The sequence below is a fragment of the Elephas maximus genome, chromosome 2 (genome assembly GCF_024166365.1).
Source record: "Elephas maximus indicus isolate mEleMax1 chromosome 2, mEleMax1 primary haplotype, whole genome shotgun sequence".
Taxonomy (NCBI): domain Eukaryota; kingdom Metazoa; phylum Chordata; class Mammalia; order Proboscidea; family Elephantidae; genus Elephas; species Elephas maximus.
In genome coordinates, this window is record NC_064820.1 from 12,912,719 (window position 1) to 12,934,517 (window position 21,799).

The window sequence follows — 21,799 nt, forward strand, 5'->3', positions numbered from 1 at the left end:
TTTTTTACACTTGATCAGGAGCCCTGGTAGTGCAGTGGTTAAGAGCTTGCCTGCTAACCAAAAGGTCAGCAGTTTGAATCCACCAGCCGCTCCTTGGGAACTCTGTGGGGCAGTTCTACTCTGTCCTGTTGGGTTGCTATGAGTCGGGATCAACTGGACGGCAATGGCTTTTTTTTTTTTTTTTACATTTGATCATGATTTTAGTCTGACCTTGTCATGATCCTTTTCGTCCTCTGAAGTGTTTTCTTGCTTCTGTTTCAAATAAGAATTTAGAACTTGGCGAGTCTCTGCAGGTTTCCTAACATGGTCTTGCTTTTCATGTAAGCACTGGTTTTCTGGGCTGTTCTGACCAGCCACAGCAGTGCCACCCCCACTGCCTAGTGGCCGGACAGGAGGCAGCTGAGGCCACCTCAACAGCTTTGCCAGCTCCTCAGTCAGACACCTGTCTGCCAGCACCCGGCCTGTGCTGTCCAGAGAGCAAGAGCTGGTGGAACTGCCCTCCCTCCATAGTGTCCAAAACTGCCCCTCTGTGCACATTCTTTCAGTGGTTAAGAGCTCGGCTGCTAACTAAAAGGTCAGCAGTTTGAATCCACCAGCTGCTCCTTGTAAACCCTGTGGGGCAGTTCTACTCTGTCCTATAGGGTCGCTATGAGTCAGAATCCACTCAATGACAACAGGTTTTTGTTTTCCTTTATCCAGATCCAGGAGAGTCCTTTTTTCTCCTCTGCTCCTTACTGGGATCAGCTGACTTCAGGTCCCAAGGTGGTCTTTGGCCCTTCACTCATCTGCAGGCAGAATATCTTTTGAAATTTAGATTAAGTAAGCCTGGCTTAAAATGAGCAATTTTGGGTGAAAAAGACCACTGGCAGGATTAATTTTTGACCCAGATTTTTTTTTATGGTTAATATTTGGTTTTGTGGGTAAGAAAACTTTAAAATCAAAGTAAGATGTCTGTTATTAATTTTTCTCTTAAACATGTCCCATTGGCCAAAGTTTCTCTTGATGCAGAATCACATGAGAAAGGGCAGGGTGAAGAATTGGGGCTACTGATGCAATCTACAATTACAGTTCCCAGTGTTCGTGGGACTGTTACCAATGGCCAATATGACACAAAGGGTCCTTGTCTTTTCCTGAGTAAGAATACACGCAAAAGAAAACTTTATCTTCAGCAAGCTTTATTTTGCTTGAGTCAAGCAAAAGGAGTCAGGGGGATCTAACCCTCTCCAAAAGACTGACTCGAAAAGGGAAGGAAGGCTAGGGCGAAAAGGGAAGGAAGGCTAGGGCTTATATGGGTGGGATGGAGACAATAGAGTAATGAATACTTAGTGGGCTTCTTTGAAGGGGCGGGTACTTCTCAGAATGGTGGTGTATGTTAATTAGGTTGCTAACTCATCTGGAATCTAAGATGGAACCCACTGATACTCAAGATGGAGTCCCCTTGACAGCCCTTGACATCACTTATTATGGGATATAACGCACATGCACTTGATCTTTGGCACTACATCGCCATCTTTGGAGGGCTAACGAAGGTCAAACAGTGGTCAGGCTCTGCTGCTCTGCGCATACGGAGCCTGCAAAGGAGGAGGAGACTAGAAAGACACTAAGAAGGAGATAGTAATTCACGGCTGCTCCAATCCTATCTCATGTTGACAGGGTGGGTTCCCGTTTACCCAGCTTCTAGATGGTAACCTTTTTAAATGCTCTTCTGTTCTACCAGCGCAGTTAACCCTATCTGTCTCAGGACCAGCCCTGCAGAGGAGGAGAGGCTGAAGAGATCAAACCAAAGCCGTTGCCGCAGAGTCGATCCTGACTCACAGAACTGCCCCATAGGGTTTTAAAGGAGCAGCTGGTAGATTCAAACTGTGGACCTTTTGGTTAGACAGGAGGTGTTAAAAATAATCAGAACTCACTGAAATTTGAACGTGAAGTTTATTCTGAACAGTTATTCTATACGCATATAGGGAGACCATTTTGATTCCAGAAAAAGCAAATGGCTTGAGGAAGCTAGGTACCAAAAAAAACCCCCAAAACAAACCCATTACCATCGAGTCGATTCCACTCATAGCAACCCTGTAGGACAGAGTAGAACTGCCCCATAGAGTTTCCAAGAAGCACCTGGTGAATTCGAACTGCCAACCTTTTGGTAAGTAGCCATATCCCTTAACCACTATGCCACCAGGATTTCCATAAACAGAAGAGGAGGGAAAACTATAGGAGATCAACCACTGGCTAATCTTACAGTGATTGAGTAACCCCGCCGTCCCCCTTACTGAGATCCACTGATAAGACCAGGTTACTTCGGGCCTGGCTGCTAATACTTTGGCCCTCCACTCACCTGCCTTGGTTACTAACCAAAAGGTTAGTAACTAAAAGGTCAGCAGTTCGGATCCACCAGCCGATCCTTGGAAACCCTATGGGGCAGTTCTACTCTGTCCTATAGGGTCACTATGAGTTGGAATCGGATGGCAAGGGTTTGGGGGTTTTTTTGGTTTCCACCTACCTGCAGCTTTGAGGCTTTTTGAGATTTAAATTAGGAGGCAAAGGTCTGACAACTGTCTTTTTCTAGCAGGATAAGATAAACTTACATTGCTATAGGGCAGTTTCTGGTGGTGTTCCTCCCTCATTAACATAAACTTACTGCCCCCTAAGGTTCCCATCCAGTCTTTGGAGTTGCTGAGTTGCTGTTGTCAGTTGGATCCCATATAGATAGTTCTGAAAAGAGCATCATGCTTAAGGCAGACCTTTTTTTTAAACCAGTTCAGCTAAACTATTGTTTGGTTTTAAGAAGGGGATATTTTTGGTTCAAGGTTCAAAGATAATATCAGGGCAATAGTTTCAGAGGTTCGCCCACCCTCCGTGGCTCCAGATCTGACAGGCTTTTTATGGTTAATATTTGGTTTCATGGACCAGAAAAGCCTTAATATCAAAGTCAGATGTCTGTTACTAATTTTTGTCTTCAGCAGAGGTGATGGACAAAGCAGCTGTTCCATGGCAGAGGGACAAGAGAGGCTTCAGAGCCTAGGACAAGGGATTAGCACCTTTAAATGGGAGAAGCAGCACCCACCCCTTCAGTAGGAGGGAGGAGGATGGGATGCTTGCTGTCTTGGGGAAGTTTGTGGTCTGAGGGTGGAAAGTTGAGGGGGTTCCCTTCCTATGGTTTCTGTTCCCTCTGTAAAGTAGACAGTGGGTTGTGTCCTGGGAGGGGCCCTCACTGGGACCTCGGTGACTTAAGGCTGGGAATGTTTAAAATTTCCCACACGGGGCCTGGGGAATAGTCATCCAGGGATCATAGAAGTGTTGTTGGGCTGGGCTGAGAGGTCAGTCAAGCTTGGGTACCATGGATTTCTACCCAAGTGGTTAGCAGCTATCTGAAAGATTGGCTGTTCAAACCCACCCAGCTGCTCCGGGGGAGAAAAGACCTGGCAATCAGCTCCCGTAAAGATTACAACCTAGAAAACTCTGCGGGGCAGTACTACTCTATCATATGGGTTGCTATGAGCTAGAATCTACTTGACGGCACCCAACAACAACAACGCACTTTTAGTAGAGGTATTGGTTGTTCAGTGGTAGAATTCTCACCTTCCGTGAAGACACGGGTTCCATTCCTGGCCAACACACCTTATACGCAGCTGGCACCTGTCTGTCAGTGGAGGGTTGTGTGTTGCTGTGATGCTGAACAGGTTTCAGAAGAGCTTCTAGACTAAGATGGACTAGGAAGAAAGGCCTGGAAGTCTCCTTCCAAAAATCAGCCAATGAAAACCCTATGGATCACAATGATCTGATCCACAACTGATAATGGCCATGGCACAGGACTGGGCAGCAATTCGTTCCACTGTGCACGGGGTCTCCATGAGTTGGGGTCCAACTCAACATCAGCTAACAACAACACTCTGAATGGAGGTGCCATTGGCCATTGACAGCCAGGCCAGAATTCTGGGGGTGAGGATGGTGCTAGGGGTCATCTTTGACTTTTCTATTTCTTTTACCTGGCTCAACCACGCAATCACCAAATCCTGCTCATTTACTTCCTTAGCATCGAGTGCTCTGATTCTGCCCTCTCTCTTCTCCTGCCTTCTGGACAGTCTGACCATCATCTTCTGTCCATTGTATTCCCGTCACAGCCTCCTGATACCCTTCCCCCTCATCACAGGCTAGGGCTGGGGCACCATGTGGAGCTGATCCAGCTGCACGAGGCAGGTGGCCAGGAATCATGGTCCCTACTTTGCACTTTTGTCAACTGGTCCTGCACTATGCACCCCCACCCCTGCTTTCTGAAATAAACCTTTAATTTTTACTGGATTTATGTTAAGATTTACAAAAAAGTTGCAAAAATCGCACGTAGAGTTTCCCAATACCCCACACCCAGTTTCCCATTGTTGAGGTCTTATATTAGTGTGATACATTTGGCAAAACCAAAAGGTTGGAGTTCAAACCCACTCAGAGGCACCTTAGAAGAAAGGCCTGGCAATCTGCTCCTGAAATATCACAGCCGTGAAAACCTTATGCAGCAGTTCTACTCTGAAACACATGGAGTCACCATGACTTGGAATCGACTCAATGGCAATTGGTTTGTTTGGGGTTTTTAATGAATCAGTATTGATGCCTTATTACTAACTAAAGTCCTTACTTTATTCAGATTTCCTTAGTTTTTCCTCCTGTCCTGTTCCTCTTCCAGGATCCCATCCAGGATCCCATACATTTTGTTGGCATGTCTTCTTAAGCTCCTGTTAGCTGTGACAGTTTCTCAGACTTTCCTTGTTTTGATAACTTGACAGATTGGGGGAGTAACGATCATAGGATGTACAGAATGTCCCTTGATCGAGATTTGTCTGCTGATTTTCTTATGATCAGACTGCGGTTATGGGTTTGGGGAGGAAGACCACAGAACTGAAGTGTCATTCCCATCACATTGTATCCAGGGTATATGCTCTCGACATGACTTAACCCTGTTGACCTTGACCTTGATCACCTGGCTAAGGTGTGTTTGTCAGGTTTCTCCGCTGTGAAGTTGTTTCTCCCCCTTTCCATAGTGAACTCTTAGTGAAGAAGGCCCTGTGTGCAATTCACGAGTTAAGGGGAGGGAGTCAGTCTCCACCTCTTTGAGTGGGATGTCTACATTGTTTAGAATTCTTCTGTACAGAGATTTGTCTGTTCTGCCAGATGATTTTTACATACCTTATCTCCGGTAGTTTTCACAATTCTGTGGGGTTGATACTATCATCCCCTATTTTACAGATGAGGAAACAGACTTGCTGAGGCTGATTCACCTGCCCAAGGTCACCCAGATTTTAAGTAGCGGGTCTGGGACTTGAACTTGGCGTATTCCTGAGATCTCTGGCTGGCCTGTTGTCTAACCAAACCACTGAAGCTGTTTCCAATGCAGACCCCACCCAGTCCCTGAGTCACTGGTACCCTTCTCTCAGGCAGGCTAAGGCTCACTGGGAAGATACTCGTACAGTCTCTGTGGTGAGCCTGGGGAGCCCACCTTTCGAAAGAACTTCCTCTGAGGATTTCAAGAATCAAATCCCATTCCAGAAGGTCTAAGTTGGACTCAGCTCAGACTAGATTTCAATATGGTGCATGTTCCAAAAAAATAAAACCAAACCAGTTGCCATCAAGTCATTCCCAACTCATGTGGCGACCCCATGTGTGCCAAAGTAGAACCGCATTCTATAGGGTTTACAATGGCTGTGATCTTTTGGAAACAGTTCACCATGCCTTCTTTCCGACGTGCCTCTGGGTGGAGTTGAACCACCAACTTTTTGGTTAGTAGTGAGTGCTTAACTGTTTGAGCCACCCAGGGACTCCAGTGGTACATGTTAGGGCTGTGTTATGCAAGGAAGACTTCGTTTATTTTATGGTATTATGTAGATATTACTAGAGGAAAGGAAAGCTCCCTTAGAATACTTGGCATGGTTTTTAAGAAGAAAAGTTAGTATTTATGCATTCTTAGAAGCATGGACCCACCTTGATTTCCATTGACCTAGGTCTTCTATATGATAAAGTATTGTTTTGCTGTCTTGGGAGAGCCGTTGTGGAGCAGGGAGTGCTTTCGTGGCCACTGGCAGCTCCAGCTTGTGGCCAGAACCAGCTGGCTGCATACTGGTTTCTCTGAACTCAACATACCTTGCAGAACAGATCTGTATAATGGGCAGCTTGTTTTGTGCATTTCCAGTTTTCCTCTCCCTTCTGTTCAAAGTATTTAGGATGTATCCATGCTGAAAGCTGCAATGGGCATCCTATTTCATAGTTTTAAAAAATGACTCTAAACAAATGGCAGTTTGTTTCAGCTATGACCCTGGCTAAATCTGACGCGTGCCGCAGTTACATGTTCGAGTGGACTAAAATCTAACTGAGATCAAAGGCCCTCCTTTCCCCTGCCGTTTAGAGCCATTAAGCTGCCTCGGGCACCTGACAGCTGGCATTAGGCATTATCACCCCCTGCCTGGACCCCAACCTCACTTGGTAAATGCCGACGGAGGGCAGAGGTGTCACTGAGTCAAACACCATCCAACTGATTGGAAACTGTGAGTCACATAGGTAGGGTATCTTGCCTGTTGGTTTTCTGTTTGTTAACCCTGCAACACTGTCATATGAGTCAGGGTTTCTCTCTCTGAAAGCCACATATTTCATTCAGAGGTGGGCAGAGGCCAATGGTGAGTAGACAGCCGTGTTTCTAGAATAGTCAGCACTCCAGTTTTTGTTGTTTGTTGTCTCAGTCATCTAGTGCCGCCATAACAGATAACACAAGTAGATGGCTCTAACAAGGAGAAATTTATTTCCTCACAGTAAAGTAGGCTAAAAGTCCAAATTCAAGGCATCAGCTCCAAGGGAAGGCTTTCTCTCTCTGTCAGCTCTGGAAGAAGGTCCTTGTCCTCAATCTTTCCATGGTTGAGGAGCTTCTTAGGTGCAGGGATCCCAGGTCCAAAGGATGCACGCTGCTCCTGGTGCTGCTTTCTTGGTGGTATGAGGTCCTCAACTCTGTGCTTGCTTCCCTTTCATCTCTTGAGAGATAAAAGGTGGTGCAGGCCACACCCCAGGGAAACTCCCTTTACCTTGGATCAGGGAGGTGACCTGAGTAAGGGTGGTGTTAAAACCCCACCCTAATCCTCTCAACATAAAATTACAATCACAAAATGGAGGACAACCACACAATACTGGGAATCATGGCCTAACCAAGTTGACACATATTTTTGGGGGACAAAATTCAACCCATGACATTTGTTTTGGTTGATGAAAAGTTCATGAGAAACGAATGCACAGGATTTAATGTGGCGTGGGATTTAAGAATCCTGGAGTGGCCGTGTGTCTCACTTGGAAAAGGAGACTGGATTCTGGCCTGGACCTCTGTATCCATCAGGGTTCAGGTGGGAAGACAGAGCCGCCCTAAGTATGGTGGTGGTGGTTGTTGTTGGGTGCCATTGAGTCGATTTCAACTCATAGCGACCCCATGCAACAGCGTAGAACTGCCTCATAGGATTTCCTATGCTGTAATCTTTACGGGAGCAGATTGCCAGGTCTTTCTCCTATGGAGCTACTTAGTGGGTTCAAACCACTAACCTTTCAGTAAGCAGCCAAGCGCTTAGCCATTATTCTACCAGGGCTCCTTGCCTTATGTATTGGGAGGTTTAATATTGGACTTGCACAACCATGGAAAGGGCTGGGAAGCAAAGGCCGAGGGTGCCCCCATAACCCAGAGGTCTCGGCCACAGTAGAGAAGCTTACTCAGCCTGCTTCTCAGTCTGCAGGCCATGGTAGGCAATTCTTGGGGAGCACCTGGGAGCTGCTTCGACTTCATGCCACCCTGTCTGCAGGAGCCTCAGGAGAGCTTCTCCCCTGCTTCCCAAAGCTCATCCAAGTGCTGCCATGGCAACCTAAAATCCATGGAGTGTAGCAATCTGGGACCTGTGGGTTCCTGGCTTCCCTGGGAGAAGGAGAGGAGGTGAGTTTATGGCAGACAGCACATCACAATGTCCATCACAATCTCCATCACAGTATCCACAATGTCCACAATGTCCACCATAGTATCCATGATGTCCACCATAGTATCCATGATGTCCACCACAGTATCCATGATGTCTACCACAGTATCCACGATGTCCACCACAGTATCCATGATGTCCACCACAGTATCCATGATGTCCACCACAGTGTCCACCACAGTATCCACGATGTCCACCACAGTATCCACAATGTCCACCACAATGTCCATCACAGCATCCAGCACAATGTCCACCACAGCGTCCACCACAATGTCCACCACAGTATCTACAATGTCCACCACAGTATCCACGAAGTCCACCAGTGTCCACCACACTATCCACAATGTCCACCACAGTGTCCACCACACTATCCACAATGTCCACCACAGTGTCCTCAATGTCCACCACAATGTCCACCATGGTATCCACCACAATATCTACCACAGTATCACAACGCCCACCACAATGTCCACCACAACATCCCAGACCTCAGCTGACAGTGGGAGTTGGAAAGGAATGAATGTGCGTGGGTGGGTGTCTTAGTCATCTAGTGCTGCTATAACAGAAATACCACAAGTGGATGGCTTGTACAAAGAGAAGTTTTATTTCCTCACAGTAAAGTTGGCTAAAACTCCCAATTCAGGTGTCAGCTCTAGTGGAAGGCTTTCTGTCTCTGTCGGCCTTCTCATCAGTCTTTCCCCAGACTAGGAGCTTCTCCACGCAGAGACCCTCCAAAGGACGCACTTTCCTCCCAGGACTGTTTTCTTGGTGGTAGGAGGTCCCCCTCTATGTTCGCTTCCCTTTCCTTTTGATCTCTTGAGAGATAAAAGGTGGTACAGGCCACACCCCAGGGAAACTCCCTATCCATTGGGTCAAGGATGTGACCTGGGTAAGGGCGGTGTTACAATCCCACCCTAATCCTCTTTAACATAAAATTACAATCACAAAATGGAGGACAACCACACAATACTGGGAATCACGGCCAAGCCAAATTGACACACACATTTTTGGGAGACATAATTCAATCCGTGACAGTGGGAATGAGTGGAGGGGGTTTCAGAGGTGTGTAAGGATGGAGACAGGGTGGCCAGTGCCTCCAGCAAGCATCAGGAAGGGGTCAGGAATGCTGATTTGTGTGGGTGGCTCACATTCCCCATGACGTGTTGGGGGGATGGTGTCACATCCCCAGGGCTAGGACGGAGGCAGCAGCTGAGGGGAGGCAGCAGGGAAAGAAAGGGAGGGTGTGAGGGCCAGAGAAGCTGTCTTCTACCCCTGTGTGGTTGGTCTTGAGGCAGTGAAGTCTGAGGCTTCTAGGACACTGCTTCTTGACCAGGGTGATTTTGCTCTCCAGAGGGTGTTGGCAATGTCTGGAAACCTTTCTGATTGTCACACCTGGGTGGGGGGTGCTCCTGGCATCTAGTGGGTAGAGGCCAGGGATGCTGCTAAACATCCTACAGTGCACAGGACAGCCCCCACAACAGGGAATTATCTGGCTGCAAATGACAGTGCCAAGAACCCTGCCCCAGGGACTGCGGTGGGAAGGGCAGGAGTCGTTTCACACAAGGACTCAACTAACATGGCTCATTGGCCTGAGGCGTCATAGATGGCCTCTTTTTTGTGGCCTGGTACCTCCACTGGAAACCCTGGTGGTACAGTGGTTAAGCACTACGGCTGCTAACCAAAAGGTTCGCAGTTTGAATCCACCAGCCACTCCTGGGAAACCCTATGGGGCAGTTCTATTCTGTCCTATAGGATGGCTATGAGTCGGAATCCACTCGACTTCAACAGGTTTCTAGCTCTATTTGAGGACACCTTCCCACTCCATTTGTTTTTCTGTGGGTGTGCCTAGAGACTTTTGGGAACATGCTTTTAACTTGACCTTCTCCCTGTTCAACTGCTAAGAGGGTCTCTGGGCTTTGGGTAATCCCTGTGGGGATGAGCAGAAAACGAGGTACTGTTGAGGTGCAGGTAAGTAGCAAGGCCGGAAAGGGGAGGACTCGGGAATATCCCCTAGTTAGGGTTACGGCTCATGTGTGCTGGGTGTGTGCGCATGTGTGTGCCTGAGTGTGGTGTGTATATTTGACGCTTCTGAGCCTGAACGCTAACAGGGATGCCAGCATGAATAGGCAATATCATCTTGCTGTGATGATGCCTTTTTCTTCCTGAAGCTTGAGAGCACTTAGACATGGTTTTGAAACTCATTTGCGGGTTTGCATCTGTTTGCATTTGGCGTCTCCTGCTGCGAGCTGACAGCAGCAAGGGCTGCTTCCCGACCAGCCAGTGTCTGCGAGGCGCCCCCGCTCTGCCCCCACACTCCTCCTAAAATAGCTCCCTCCTAACGGTTTGACTGGAGAGCTGAGCCCAGCAGGTCTGCTGAGGGGACAGAGAACCAACCAGGAACAGCAGCGCCACGTCTCCGCGCTTCCTGAGCTCTGTGGAAAGACAGGCACGCAGAGTGCTGCCCAGAGGCGGACGTGTCTTCGTCCCTTGAGGGGGTCTTGCTGGACGAGCCCTTTCTGTGGGCGTGTGTACCTATGCGTGTGTGCAATTCTCTTTTCAGGCCACGCCATCATCACCAACTACTTGCTGAACTATTTCCCTGGCCTTGACCTGGAGAGGAGGAACGTGTTCGGGCTCACAGCGCTGATGAAAGCCTCCATGCAGGGCCGAACCGAGTGCATCCGAGCCCTGATGCTGGCAGGTAGGTCAGAGCCACATTGTGGTCAGGGCCCCGCCCCGCCAGAGCCCTACGACGCAGGGCCAGGCCCCACCAGAGCCGTACCACGCAGAGCCACGCCCCACCAGAGCTCCACCCCGCCAGAGCCCTACCACGCAGAGCCCCGCCCTGCCAGAGCCCTACCACGCTGGGCCACGCCCCGCCAGAGCCCTATCAGGCAGAGCTCCGCCCCACCAGAGCCCCGCCCCACCCCACCAGAGCCCTACCACGCAGAGCCCCGCCCCGCCAGAGCTCTACCACGCAGAGCTCCGCCCCACCAGAGCCCTACCACGCAGAGCTCCGCCCCACCAGAGCCCCACCCCGCCAGAGCCTCGCCCCACGAGAGCCCTACCACGCAGGGCCACGCCCCACCGGAGCCCTATCATGCAGAGCCCCGCCCCACCAGAACCATAACACGCAGGGCCACGCCCCACCAGAGCTCCACCCCGCCAGAGCCCTACCACGCAGAGCTCCGCCCCACCAGAGCCCCACCCCACCAGAGCCTCGCCCCACGAGAGCCCTATCACGCAGGGCCACGCCCCACCGGAGCCCTACGACTAAGGGCCAGGCCCCACCAGAGCCGTACCACGCAGAGCCACACCCCACCAGAGCTCCAGCCCGCCAGAGCTCCAGCCCGCCAGAGCCCTACCACGCAGAGCCCCGCCCTGCCAGAGCCCTACCACGCAGAGCTCCGCCCCACCAGAGCCCCGCCCCACCAGAGCCTTACCACGCAGAGCCCCGCCCCACCAGAGCCATAACACGCAGGGCCACGCCCCACCAGAGCTCCACCCCGCCAGAGCCCTACCACGCAGAGCTCCGCCCCACCAGAGCCCCACCCCGCCAGAGCCTCGCCCCACGAGAGCCCTACCACGCAGGGCCACGCCCCACCGGAGCCCTATCATGCAGAGCTCCGCCCCACCAGAGCCCTATCACGCAGAGCCCCGCCCCACCAGAGCCTCGCCCCGCCAGAGCCCTACCACGCAGGGCCACGCCCCACCAGAGCCCTATCGCGCAGAGCCCCGCCCCACCAGAGCTCCGCCGCGCCAGACGCATACCACGCAGAGCCCCAACCCGCCTGAGCCGTACCACGCTGAATTCAGTCCTGCCAGATCCATTCCAGGAAGAGCCACGCCCCACCAAAGCCCCACCCACAAGAGCCACACTCTGCCAGAGCCACGCCCCATCAGAGCCAGACCCCCTCAGGCCAGCCCCTGTTGCAGCCAGGTTGTCAGTCAGAGCCATACCCTGTCAGCCTTGTCTCCCCTAGAGCCACATCCCTGTCAGAGCCACGGCCCTGCTGGAGCCACACATCTATCACAGCCATTACCCCATCAGGGCCACGTGCTGTGTAGGCTCCTTGTTGGCGGTAAATGCTGACTCTTCCTCTTGAAAACCAACTTTTTTTGTTGTTTTTTATTAATGCACTTTAGGTGAAGGTTTACAGAACAAACTAGCTTCTCATTTTTCACCACACGTATTGGCTTGCAACACTGATTACCAACCCCAGAACATGTCAACACTCCCTTCTTGAACTGGGTTCCCTATTACCAGCTTTCCCATCCCCTCCTGCCTTCTAGTCCATGCCCCTGGGCTGGTGTACCCTTTTAGTCTTCTTTTGTTTTATGGCCCTATCTAATCTTTGACTGAAGGGTGAACATCAGGAGTGAATTCGTTACTGAGATAAAGGGTGTTTGGGGGCCATACTCTCAGGGTTTCTCTAGTCTCTGTCAGGCCAGTAAGTCTGGTCTTTTTTTGTGAGTTAGAATTTTGTTCTGTGTTTTTTTTCCAGCTGTCTGGGACCCTCTATTGTGATCCCTGCCAGAGCAGTCAATGGTGGTAGCTGGGCACCATCTAGTTGTTCTGGACTCAGTCTGGTAGAGGCTGCAGTGGTTGTGTTCCATTAGTCCTTTGGACTAATCTTTCACTTGTGTCTTTGGTTTTCTTCATGCTCCCTTGCTCCCAACAGAGTGAAACCAGTAGAGCATCATAGATGGCCGCTCACTGAAAGCATACATTTTGAGAGAGGACTAGTTCTTATAGAAACAAAACCTAGCCGTAGCAACAAAAATAATTTCTTCCTTGAGGTATAATACTACCACCATTAAAAAAACAAAAACAAACCCCTTCAGGGCCAGGAGGAAGGTCCTGTACTGGTTACCTTGCTGCTTCCTGGAGACTCTGGAAGGGGGTGGTGTCTCCCCTCATTCCTTGGCCTCCTCCTGCCCCTTGCCCTGCTTCCCAAGCCCTGCCTGTATTTGTTCTTCAGAAATGTGTGTTCTGGCCTTGATTTTGAAAGGCAAGGTGCCCTTTTGAAGGTGGGCATAGGGATGATGGAGGGCAAGGAGTGGGCCAGTAGCCATCTTCCGTCCCCACTTGCTGGCAGTAGGAGTTGTACTGTGACGTGGTGTGAAGTGGTGCACTTTCTTTTTCCATGACAGGTTATAATGGATTGAATTGTGTCCTTTCTAAAAATACGTGTGGAAATTCTAACCCCTGTACCTGTAAATGGGAGCCCTGGTGGAGCAGTGGTTAAAGATCTCGGCTGGTAACCAAAAGGTCAGCAGTTGGCATCCATGGTCCTCTCCTTGGAAACTCTGTGGGGCAGTTCTACTCTGCCCTATAGGGTTGCTAGCAGTCGGAATCAACTCCACTGCCAGGGGTTTGGTTTTTGGTTTTGTTACCTGGAAATATGACCCTATTTGGAAATAGGTGTATTCTTTGTTATGTTAATGAGGCCATTCCAGAGTAGGGTGGGTCCTAAACCTAATCACTTCTGAGTGATAAAAACAGCAGAATAGAAATAAACACAGGGAAGAGAGGAAGACAAAGGATGGAGACAGAGGCATCTACAAGCCAAGGGTTGCTGGCAGCTACAAGCAGCTGAAATAGAGGAGGAAGGACCTCCCCTTAGAGCCACACCCTAATTGGGACTTCTAGTTTCCTGAACTATGAGGAAATAAGTCTCTGGACTTTAAAGCCACACACCTGGGCTGTCTCTGTTACAGCAGCACTAGGTAACTAAGACACAGGTCATAGAGGGGCAAGTTTGTGGACTGTCGCTTTGGACCAACAGGGTCGAAACCCCTGCTCTGAGCTTTATGAACTCATCATGTTGGAGAGAGCAGTTCCTTCTCTGAGCCTTGGTGGCTCTGTCTGTGAAATGGGCACCTCCCTGAGTTGCTGTGAGAATTAGATATGATGGTTCTCTGAAAACCTTCAAAGGCTGTACAGATGTAATGAAGCTAAATTCCATTCAACTAACCTCTCTCTAACTCTCCTGTTCCTCTGAATTCTAAGTGGAATCAGTTACAGTCAATCCCATCGCTGGCAGATTTCCATATTTGCAAATCCACCTACTTGCTAAAATTTGTTCGTAACCCCCAAAGCAGCCCTGATGGCTTAGTGGTTAAAGTGGGAGAGGGATGTGGCAGTCAGCTTCCCTAAGATTACAGCCTTGGAAACCCTACGGGGCAGTTCAGCTCTGTCCTTGAGGGTCGCTAGCAGTTGGAATTGACTCTATAGCTGTGGGTAATAGAACTAACTACCGCAAATACCGAGGATCCACTAGCCTCATCGGGTTGTTTTGAGACTTGAATGAGAAAATAAGCATAAAGCACACACGAAGTAACAACCAGGTGGTGTTATTTGAATTGTTATTTTAATTTTCATCCTTGTATAGAGTTCAGCCAATTCCCCTTGGTGTTCCGAATTCCTGGAGAAGCAGTATTTTCCTTCCATCTTAATTATCCCGAGGACAGAATCAAAGTTCTTTCAGGCATCGGCCAGTTGCCAAGAGTACTGTTTAGATATCTTGCTATTTTTTTAATTGAAATTTTTAATTTTATGTACAAAGAGTTAGCAATGTTTCTTTTGTTGGGTAGGTGTCTTGGAAAATCCATTCAGGGAAGATCACTAGGCCCTATTTGATGAAGCCAATATTTTTCTCAAACTGACAGAAACAGTGTTGGCTCGTATTGAGGCCCTCTTTCCGAATCAGACGGACCATGCCAGTTTGAGAACATGCGGTGAAAGCAGGAACCTTCGCTGAACTTTTATGGGTGGCCCCAGTACAGCTGCTGGTGGCGCATCTTGCTTTGAAGGACACACCAAGGCAAACGTGACAACTTGCTATTTGTTAACAAACTTTTTATTTTGCAGTGACTTTAGATGTACATAAAAGTTTCCAAGATAGTGTAGAGATTGCTGTACACCCCCCCTCCGCAGTTTTGCCCATTGTTGCCATTTTACGTTGCCAGGGTGCCTTTGCCACAGCTGAGACACCAGCCAACATTATTATTACCTTTGTTGTTTTAGTTGCTGTCAAGTCAGTTCCAACTCGTAGCAGCCCTGTGTGTGAAAGAATGAAACCCTGTCCAGTCCTGTGCCATCCTCATGATCGTGCTATGCTTGAGCCCATCCTCGCATCCACTGTGTCAGTCCATCTCGTTGAGGGTCTTCCTCTGTTTCGACGATTTCTGCTGTTCCACTGCTATTCATAAGGTCTTCGCTGGCCGATGTTTTCAGAAATAGACCACCAGGTCCTTCTTCCTAGTCTGTCTTAGCCTGGAAGTTCCACTGGAATCTGTCCACCATGGGTGACCCATGGCATATCTTCCAGCACCACAGCAACACGCAAGCACCCACAGTACGACAAACTGACAGACGAGTGGTAGTACTATTAACCGACCTCATCTTACTAGAGATTTTACCGGTTTTTCCATGAATGCCCTCTCTCTGTCCAGGATCCCATCCACAGTATTACATTACACTTAGATGTCACGTCTCGCAGCGTCCTCTGTTCTGTGACAGTGCCTCAGTCTTTCCTCATTTTCCCTGACCTGACTGTCTTGATACTGACCAGGTACTCTGTGCAGCGTCCCCCAAACTGAGTTTGTCTCTTTTCCTTGTGATTAAACTGGAGTTACAGGCTTAACAGCTCGTCCTGGATTTCCTTTTTCCTGCTTTAACCTGAGTGTCTTAGGGAGTATGTAAGTAAAGTAAATTGTGACGATAGAGGCTTTGAAGAGGTCAGCCTTCTCGGAAATAAAAAGCATAATTAAAATTAATTCCATAGAAGGTGCTTTCGACTCAGTGGCACTGTCAGCTTTTTCAAAAAGACACAAGGGTTTCAACCGAGCTTGGGCGCTGGCTGTCCTATAGGGATGAGACATTGCCCCCCTAATTCAGTGCGGGTTGTGTGATGCCTTTGTCTGGGAAGCCCCATCTGTTTTTACTGCTTCTGGATCTAGTTACAATTGTGTGTAGATCTTTAGTCATTTACTTTTTTAACTGAAAGTGTCTGGTGTCAATCGCACATCGTGGCATTTTTCCCAGATGAATTAGTTTAAGTTACGAACTCATTTTTTAGTCCAATCGCCTTCTAGAAAATGCACGGGGCTCTGTTTCTCTGCCATTCAGCTTGATTCCCTGGGTCTCAGGGAGGTTCCCGGTGGTTGTTACAACATTTGCAGTGTTACAGGAACACCTTCTAGATCTCCTGAAAATGATGGACCTGTTTATAGGTAGAGGAGCCCTGGTAGCATGGTGGTTAAGCAAAAGGTCAGCAGTTCAAACCCACCAGCCACTCCTTGGGAGAAAAGATCTGGCAATCTGCTGCCTTAAAGATTACAGCCTTGGAAACCTTATGGAGCAGTTCTGCTCTGCTTTGTCCTATAGGGTCACTATAGGAAACCAAATCACACCCATTGCCGTCAAGTCGATTCCGACTCATAGCGACGCTATAGGGCAGAGTGGAACTGTCCCATAGGGTTTCCAAGGAGCGGCTGGTGAATTCAGACTGCCAGCCTTTTCATTAGCAGCCGAGCGCTTAACCACTGTGCCACCAGGGCTCCAATTTATAGGCAGGGGGTTAGATTTTAGTGGGGCTGTTTTATCCCTCAGTCACTTGAATAACAAATCTGGGATTCAGATTTCCTGTGCTCTCCCTTCCCTGTTCCCTCCTCTCTGAACCTTCCCTCCCACCATCAAGGTCTAGAATAATCCACAGGGGTGGGGTCCCCTCCCCCCACTCCAGCAGCCCTGTACCTGCACCTGGTGCAGAGCAGAGAAGTGACAGAGCAGGACACCTGACCTCACACCCCAGCTCCTCCACTTACATCTCTATCTGGGCAAGTCACTCAGGGCTCCAGGCTTCCGTTTCTTCCGTGAGATGGGGATGATGTCAGTGCCTCCCAGAGGGAGTCACGTGAGGCCTGAAAGAGTCACATCTGGAGAGCCTTCGGGGAAGCCTCCGGGAAAACGTGGTGGCTGTTATTATTATCAATATTACTTCTTATTATTACTGTTATTTTTAGTGAATTTAAGTGTTCAGTAATTATTTGTTAAGTGAATGAAAAAACATATATATTTTTTCCTTTGAAAAATATCCTTGCAATGAGATACTTAAACTTTCTTATTGAGGGTAATAAGCACATAACTCAAGGTTTCTTAACCTCAGCACCACTGGCCTTTTGGGACAGCTGATTCTTGGTTGTGGGGGCTGCCCTGTGCCTTGTAGGGTGTTTGACAGTGTGCCTGGTCTCTGCTCACTAGATGACTGACAACCAGATGTCTACAGGCATTGCAAGATGTCCCCTGGGGGAGCAAGTTCCCCCGGTGAGCAATCGCTGGGCTGTAGGGTCTGTTTTTGCTTCTGAACTAGTCAACAGTGAAAGCATCTAGAATTTTCTAGGGTAGAAAGGTGTGAAATGTTCTACACCCTCAAACCCTGGCCTCGAGGGATGATGGCCTGTTTATGAACATCCTCCTGTGATAATTGTAGAAGCAAGAGGTACAATAATTACCACTTAGTGGTCAGGGTGAAAATGTGCATTTCATCCTAATTTTTTTTAAGGGCAGTACTCTTCTGAGGAGCCCTGGTGGCCCAGTGGTGAAGCCCTCGGCAGTTTGAACCCACCAGCTGCTCCGCAGGAGAAAGGTGTGGCAGTCTGCTTCTGTTGAGATTACAGCCTAGGAAGCCCTATGGGGCAGTTCTACTCTGTCCTATAGCATCGCTGGGAGCCAGAATTGACTTGATGGCAATACACCTTATTCTTCTGTACCTGAGTACCTTCCTGTACCTGAGTTGAATTTTCAAGTTTTGATTTCATTATACTCAATAGGAACCATTTCTTCCTCGCAGTGACGAATCACTGACTTGGATGACCTCCCTAAACTGTAGGTTTACCTGAGTTCCTAACGTACAGGGCCTATCAGCAGTTGCTCTAATCTGCCTTGTCAGGTAGAACAATGTAATGTTTGAAATATCAGAACTTTGGAATTTAGTAGGAACTATAGCAAGGGTCTGAAAAGCCGATTTACTAGATCTTGGTTCTGTGGCCTTCCAGCCCAGTACGGAAATAATGTTGGCTCTGCTGATGAGATTTGTAAAAGAGGCTTTGAAATATCATTAATTCAGCAGAATATTAATGCTCCAAAGTGACAGGTGTATTTAAGTGACTCTGGGAAACTGGACCCAGGACGTGATTTGTCTGAAGAGGCAGAACTCGGTGTAGGTCAGCAGGTTCCAGGCTTGCTTAAGCAAATTTACTTTATGCCTGAAAAAATCCGTTTCTGACTCTCAGTGATCCAAGAGGACTAAGTAGAGCTGCCCCATAGAGTTTCCGAGGGTGTAATCTTTACAGGAGCAGACTGCCACATTGTTCTCCCTCAGAGCAGCTGGGGGCTTCAAACCACCAACCTTTCCACCAGCAGTCGAGCTCTTAACCACAGCGCCACCAGGGCTCCCTCTTTATGCCTGAAGTGGGATGTAATGATTGCTTCATTTGGGAAGCAAAAACAAGCAAACAAAAAATTTGAAACTCTGGTGGCATAGTGGTAAGAGCTAAGGTTAACTAACCAAAAGGTCAGCAGTTCAAATCCACCAGGCGCTCCTTGGAAACCTGTGGGGCAGTTCTACTCTGTCCTGTAGGGTCGCTTTGAGTCGGAATGGTTTCCACAGCAACAGATACAGTGATTCCAGGGAACAAAGTAGATGTAAATGAAGATGTAGGAGGCCTGCAAAGAGCTGGACACACCCCTGGTTGATTACATAAGTGGTTCTAGTGCAGGCAAGACTGACTTTATGCTTCTGGAAAGCCAAATGGATAAGGCATCAAACAAGTTTCTTTATAAGACAAACATGAATTTTGCATGAACTGAGAATTTGCTAGATTGGAATAATTTCAAGTTATTAGTTAGAAAATGGGCTCAAAACCAGGCATTCCGAACCACCAAGAGCAGCGTCTTAACACAGTGTCTCCCAAAAGCAAACCCTGATACAAGACTTGGGTGCAAGTAGTTTTTCTGGAAGGTGACCCAGGAAGAGATGTGAGGGGTGAGGAAGTGAGACCAGGCAGGGGAGAAAGCTCATACAATATGTGCTAATGGACAGCTGATCACTGTGGGCAACAGAGACTCAGTCCTCCTGGAAGCTTCTGAAAGACCAAGTGGAAGACACCTCAGAATCGCCCCATGCAGGGGCAAGGAAGCTGGGGTATCTATCCTCCAAGCCCTGCTCCTCGCTGAGGAAGAGCGGCTCTTGAGTGTGTTAACTCCTTGACGCTTCTTCCTGCCCTGCTGAGACCTGCAAGTGGCCAAGGTAACCAGCCACCAGCGTGTATGGGACTGTCCGCCAGGAAGCCACAGTTGACCTCAGGTGGGTCAGAGAGATATGTACAGGGACTCGGCAGCATCTGCTGCAGACGATGAGGAAAGAGGGTCTCCGTTCTAGTCAGACCATAAAACCAGTTGCCGTCGAGTCGACTCTGACCCCTGGCGACCCCATATGTGTCCGAGTAGAACTGGGCTCCACAGGTTTTTCAGTGGCTGAATTTTTGGAAGTAGATTGCCAAGCTGTTCTTCTGAGGTGCCTCTGGGTGGAGTGGAGCCTCCAACCTTCTGGCTAGCAGCTAAGTGTAGTAGCTGTTTGTACCATCCAGTCAGACCAGACCTTTGTTAAAAGCATAAATAATCTTGACGCTGCCTTTACATCCTGGCAATCTTAGCTATGAGATAAGGCCCGTGGGCTACACTTCAGGGCCAAATGCCACTGGCCTGCAGTGTGCAGCCACGCATACACTGATGTCTGCGCACCCCAAGTCTCAGACGGGCAGTGGCAACGTACCCACAGATCTCCCAAGAAGCAGCTGGTCGGGTGCATTGGACAAACACGATGCAGTTGTGGACAGTGGACTCAACCACTCCAAGCCTCCGTGTTTGCATCCATAAAGTGGCTACATTTCTACAGCCCTATCTACCAGACCCACCACTTGACTGTGGTGGCTTGCGTGTTGCTATGGTGCTGGAAGCTATGCCACTGGCGTTTCAAATACTAACAGGGTCACCCATGGAGGACAGGTTTCAGCAGAGGTTCTAGACTCAGAGAGACAAGGAAGAAAGGCCTGGAAATCTACTTCTAAAATTAAACAGTGAAAACCCTGTGGATCCCAACATAACACTGTCTGATACAGTGCTGGAAGATGAGCCCCCTAGGTTGGAATGTACTCGAAATACACAGTGGCCGCAACAATGGACTCCAGCACACCAACGGTCATGAAGATGGAGCAGGACTGGGCAGTGTTTCGTTTTGTTGTGCGTGAGGTCGCCAAGAGTCAGAGCTAACTCAACGGCAATTACAATATTCTGGACAGGGCGGGTGTGAAAAGCAGATACTTTCTGAACACTGTGGAAGTTGTTATCATTGTTAGCATTAAGTGCTGGCTGCTTACTCTTTTTTTTGTGTGTGTGTGCTTTAAGTGAAAGCTTACAGTTCAAGTCAGTTTCTTATACAAAAACTTATACACACATTGTTATGAGACCCAAGTTGCTCTCCCTACGAAGTAACAGCACACTCCTTCCCTCCACCCTGTGTTTCCCGTGTCTGTTCAACCAGCTGCTCTCCCCCTTTGCCTTCTCATCTCACCTCCAGACAGGAGCGGCCCACACAGTCTCATGTGTCTACTTGAGCTAAGAAGCACACTCCTCACCAGTAGCATTTTCTGTCTTATAGTCCAGTCTAAGCTTTGTCTGAAGAGTTGGCTTCAAGAATGGTTTTAGTTTTGGGCTAACAGAGAGTCTGGGGGCCATCGCCTCTGGGGTCCCTTCAGTCTCAGTCAGACCATTAAGTCTGGTCTTTTTAGTAGAATTTGAGGTCTGCATCCCACTTTTCTCCTGTTCCATCAGGAATTCTCTGTTGTGTACCCTGTCAGGGCAGTCATTGATGGTAGCCGGGCACCATCTAGTTCTTCCGGTCTCAGGCTGATGGAGTCTCTGGTTTTTGTGGCCCTTTCTGTCTTTTGGGCTCATCTTTACCTTATGTCTTTGGTGTTTTTCATTCTCCTTTGATCCAGGTTGGCTGAGACCAATTGATGCATCTTAGATTGGCCACTTGCTCTTTGCGGCATTTCGTGAAGTCTGCAGGCGTGTGTCTTCTAGGGGACCTCATGGGCTGGAGCACAGCAGGCAGCTGGTCAGGTCCTAAGATGTGCCACTGCCTGACTCAGAGCAGTGGACTCCGGCTGGGTGCAGGGCATGTGGCACTTTGAATAACAACCTTCGGCGTATGTGGTTCCTGTGATCTGGGAACCATTTACAAGTGGCAAATAGAACAATAATATCTTTGACAGGCTGTTATGGATTGAATTGTGTCCCTCTCAAAATATGTGTCAACTTGGCTAGGCCACGATTCCCAGTATTGTGTGGTTGCCCTCCATTTTGTGATCTGATGTGATTATCTTATATATTATAAATCCTACCTCTATGATGTTAAAGAGGCAGAATTAGAGGCAATTATGTTAATGAGGCAGGACACAATCTACAGGATTAGGTTGTGTCTTGAGCCAATTTCTTTTGAGATATAAAAGAGAGAAGCAAGCCGGGAGGGACCTCCTACCATCAATAAAGAAGAGCCAGGAACAGAGCATGTCCTTTGGACCCAGGGTCCCTGTGCTGAGAAACACCTAGACACAGGGGGAGATTGATGACAAAGATCTTCCTCTAGAGCCAACAGAGAAAGCCTTTCCCTGGACCTGGCACTCTGAATTCAGACTTCTAGCCTCCTAAACTGTGAGAGAATAAATTTCTGTTTGTTAAAGCCATCCAC

General features: G+C 48.7%; 1 protein-coding gene and 1 pseudogene across 1 annotated transcript in view; one reads left to right on the top strand and one right to left on the bottom strand.

Moving 5' to 3' along the window:
• The window catches only part of ANKRD33B (ankyrin repeat domain 33B), a 105,729-nt gene that overhangs the window by 70,656 nt on the left and 13,274 nt on the right, over window positions 1–21,799 (top strand). The window contains exon 3 of the mRNA XM_049861075.1: window positions 10,543–10,683. Within this exon, the coding sequence (XP_049717032.1) occupies window positions 10,543–10,683 (141 nt within the window). The remainder of the gene's footprint in view (window positions 1–10,542; window positions 10,684–21,799) is intronic.
• LOC126063042 (40S ribosomal protein S29-like) lies at window positions 14,618–14,786 on the bottom strand (annotated as a pseudogene).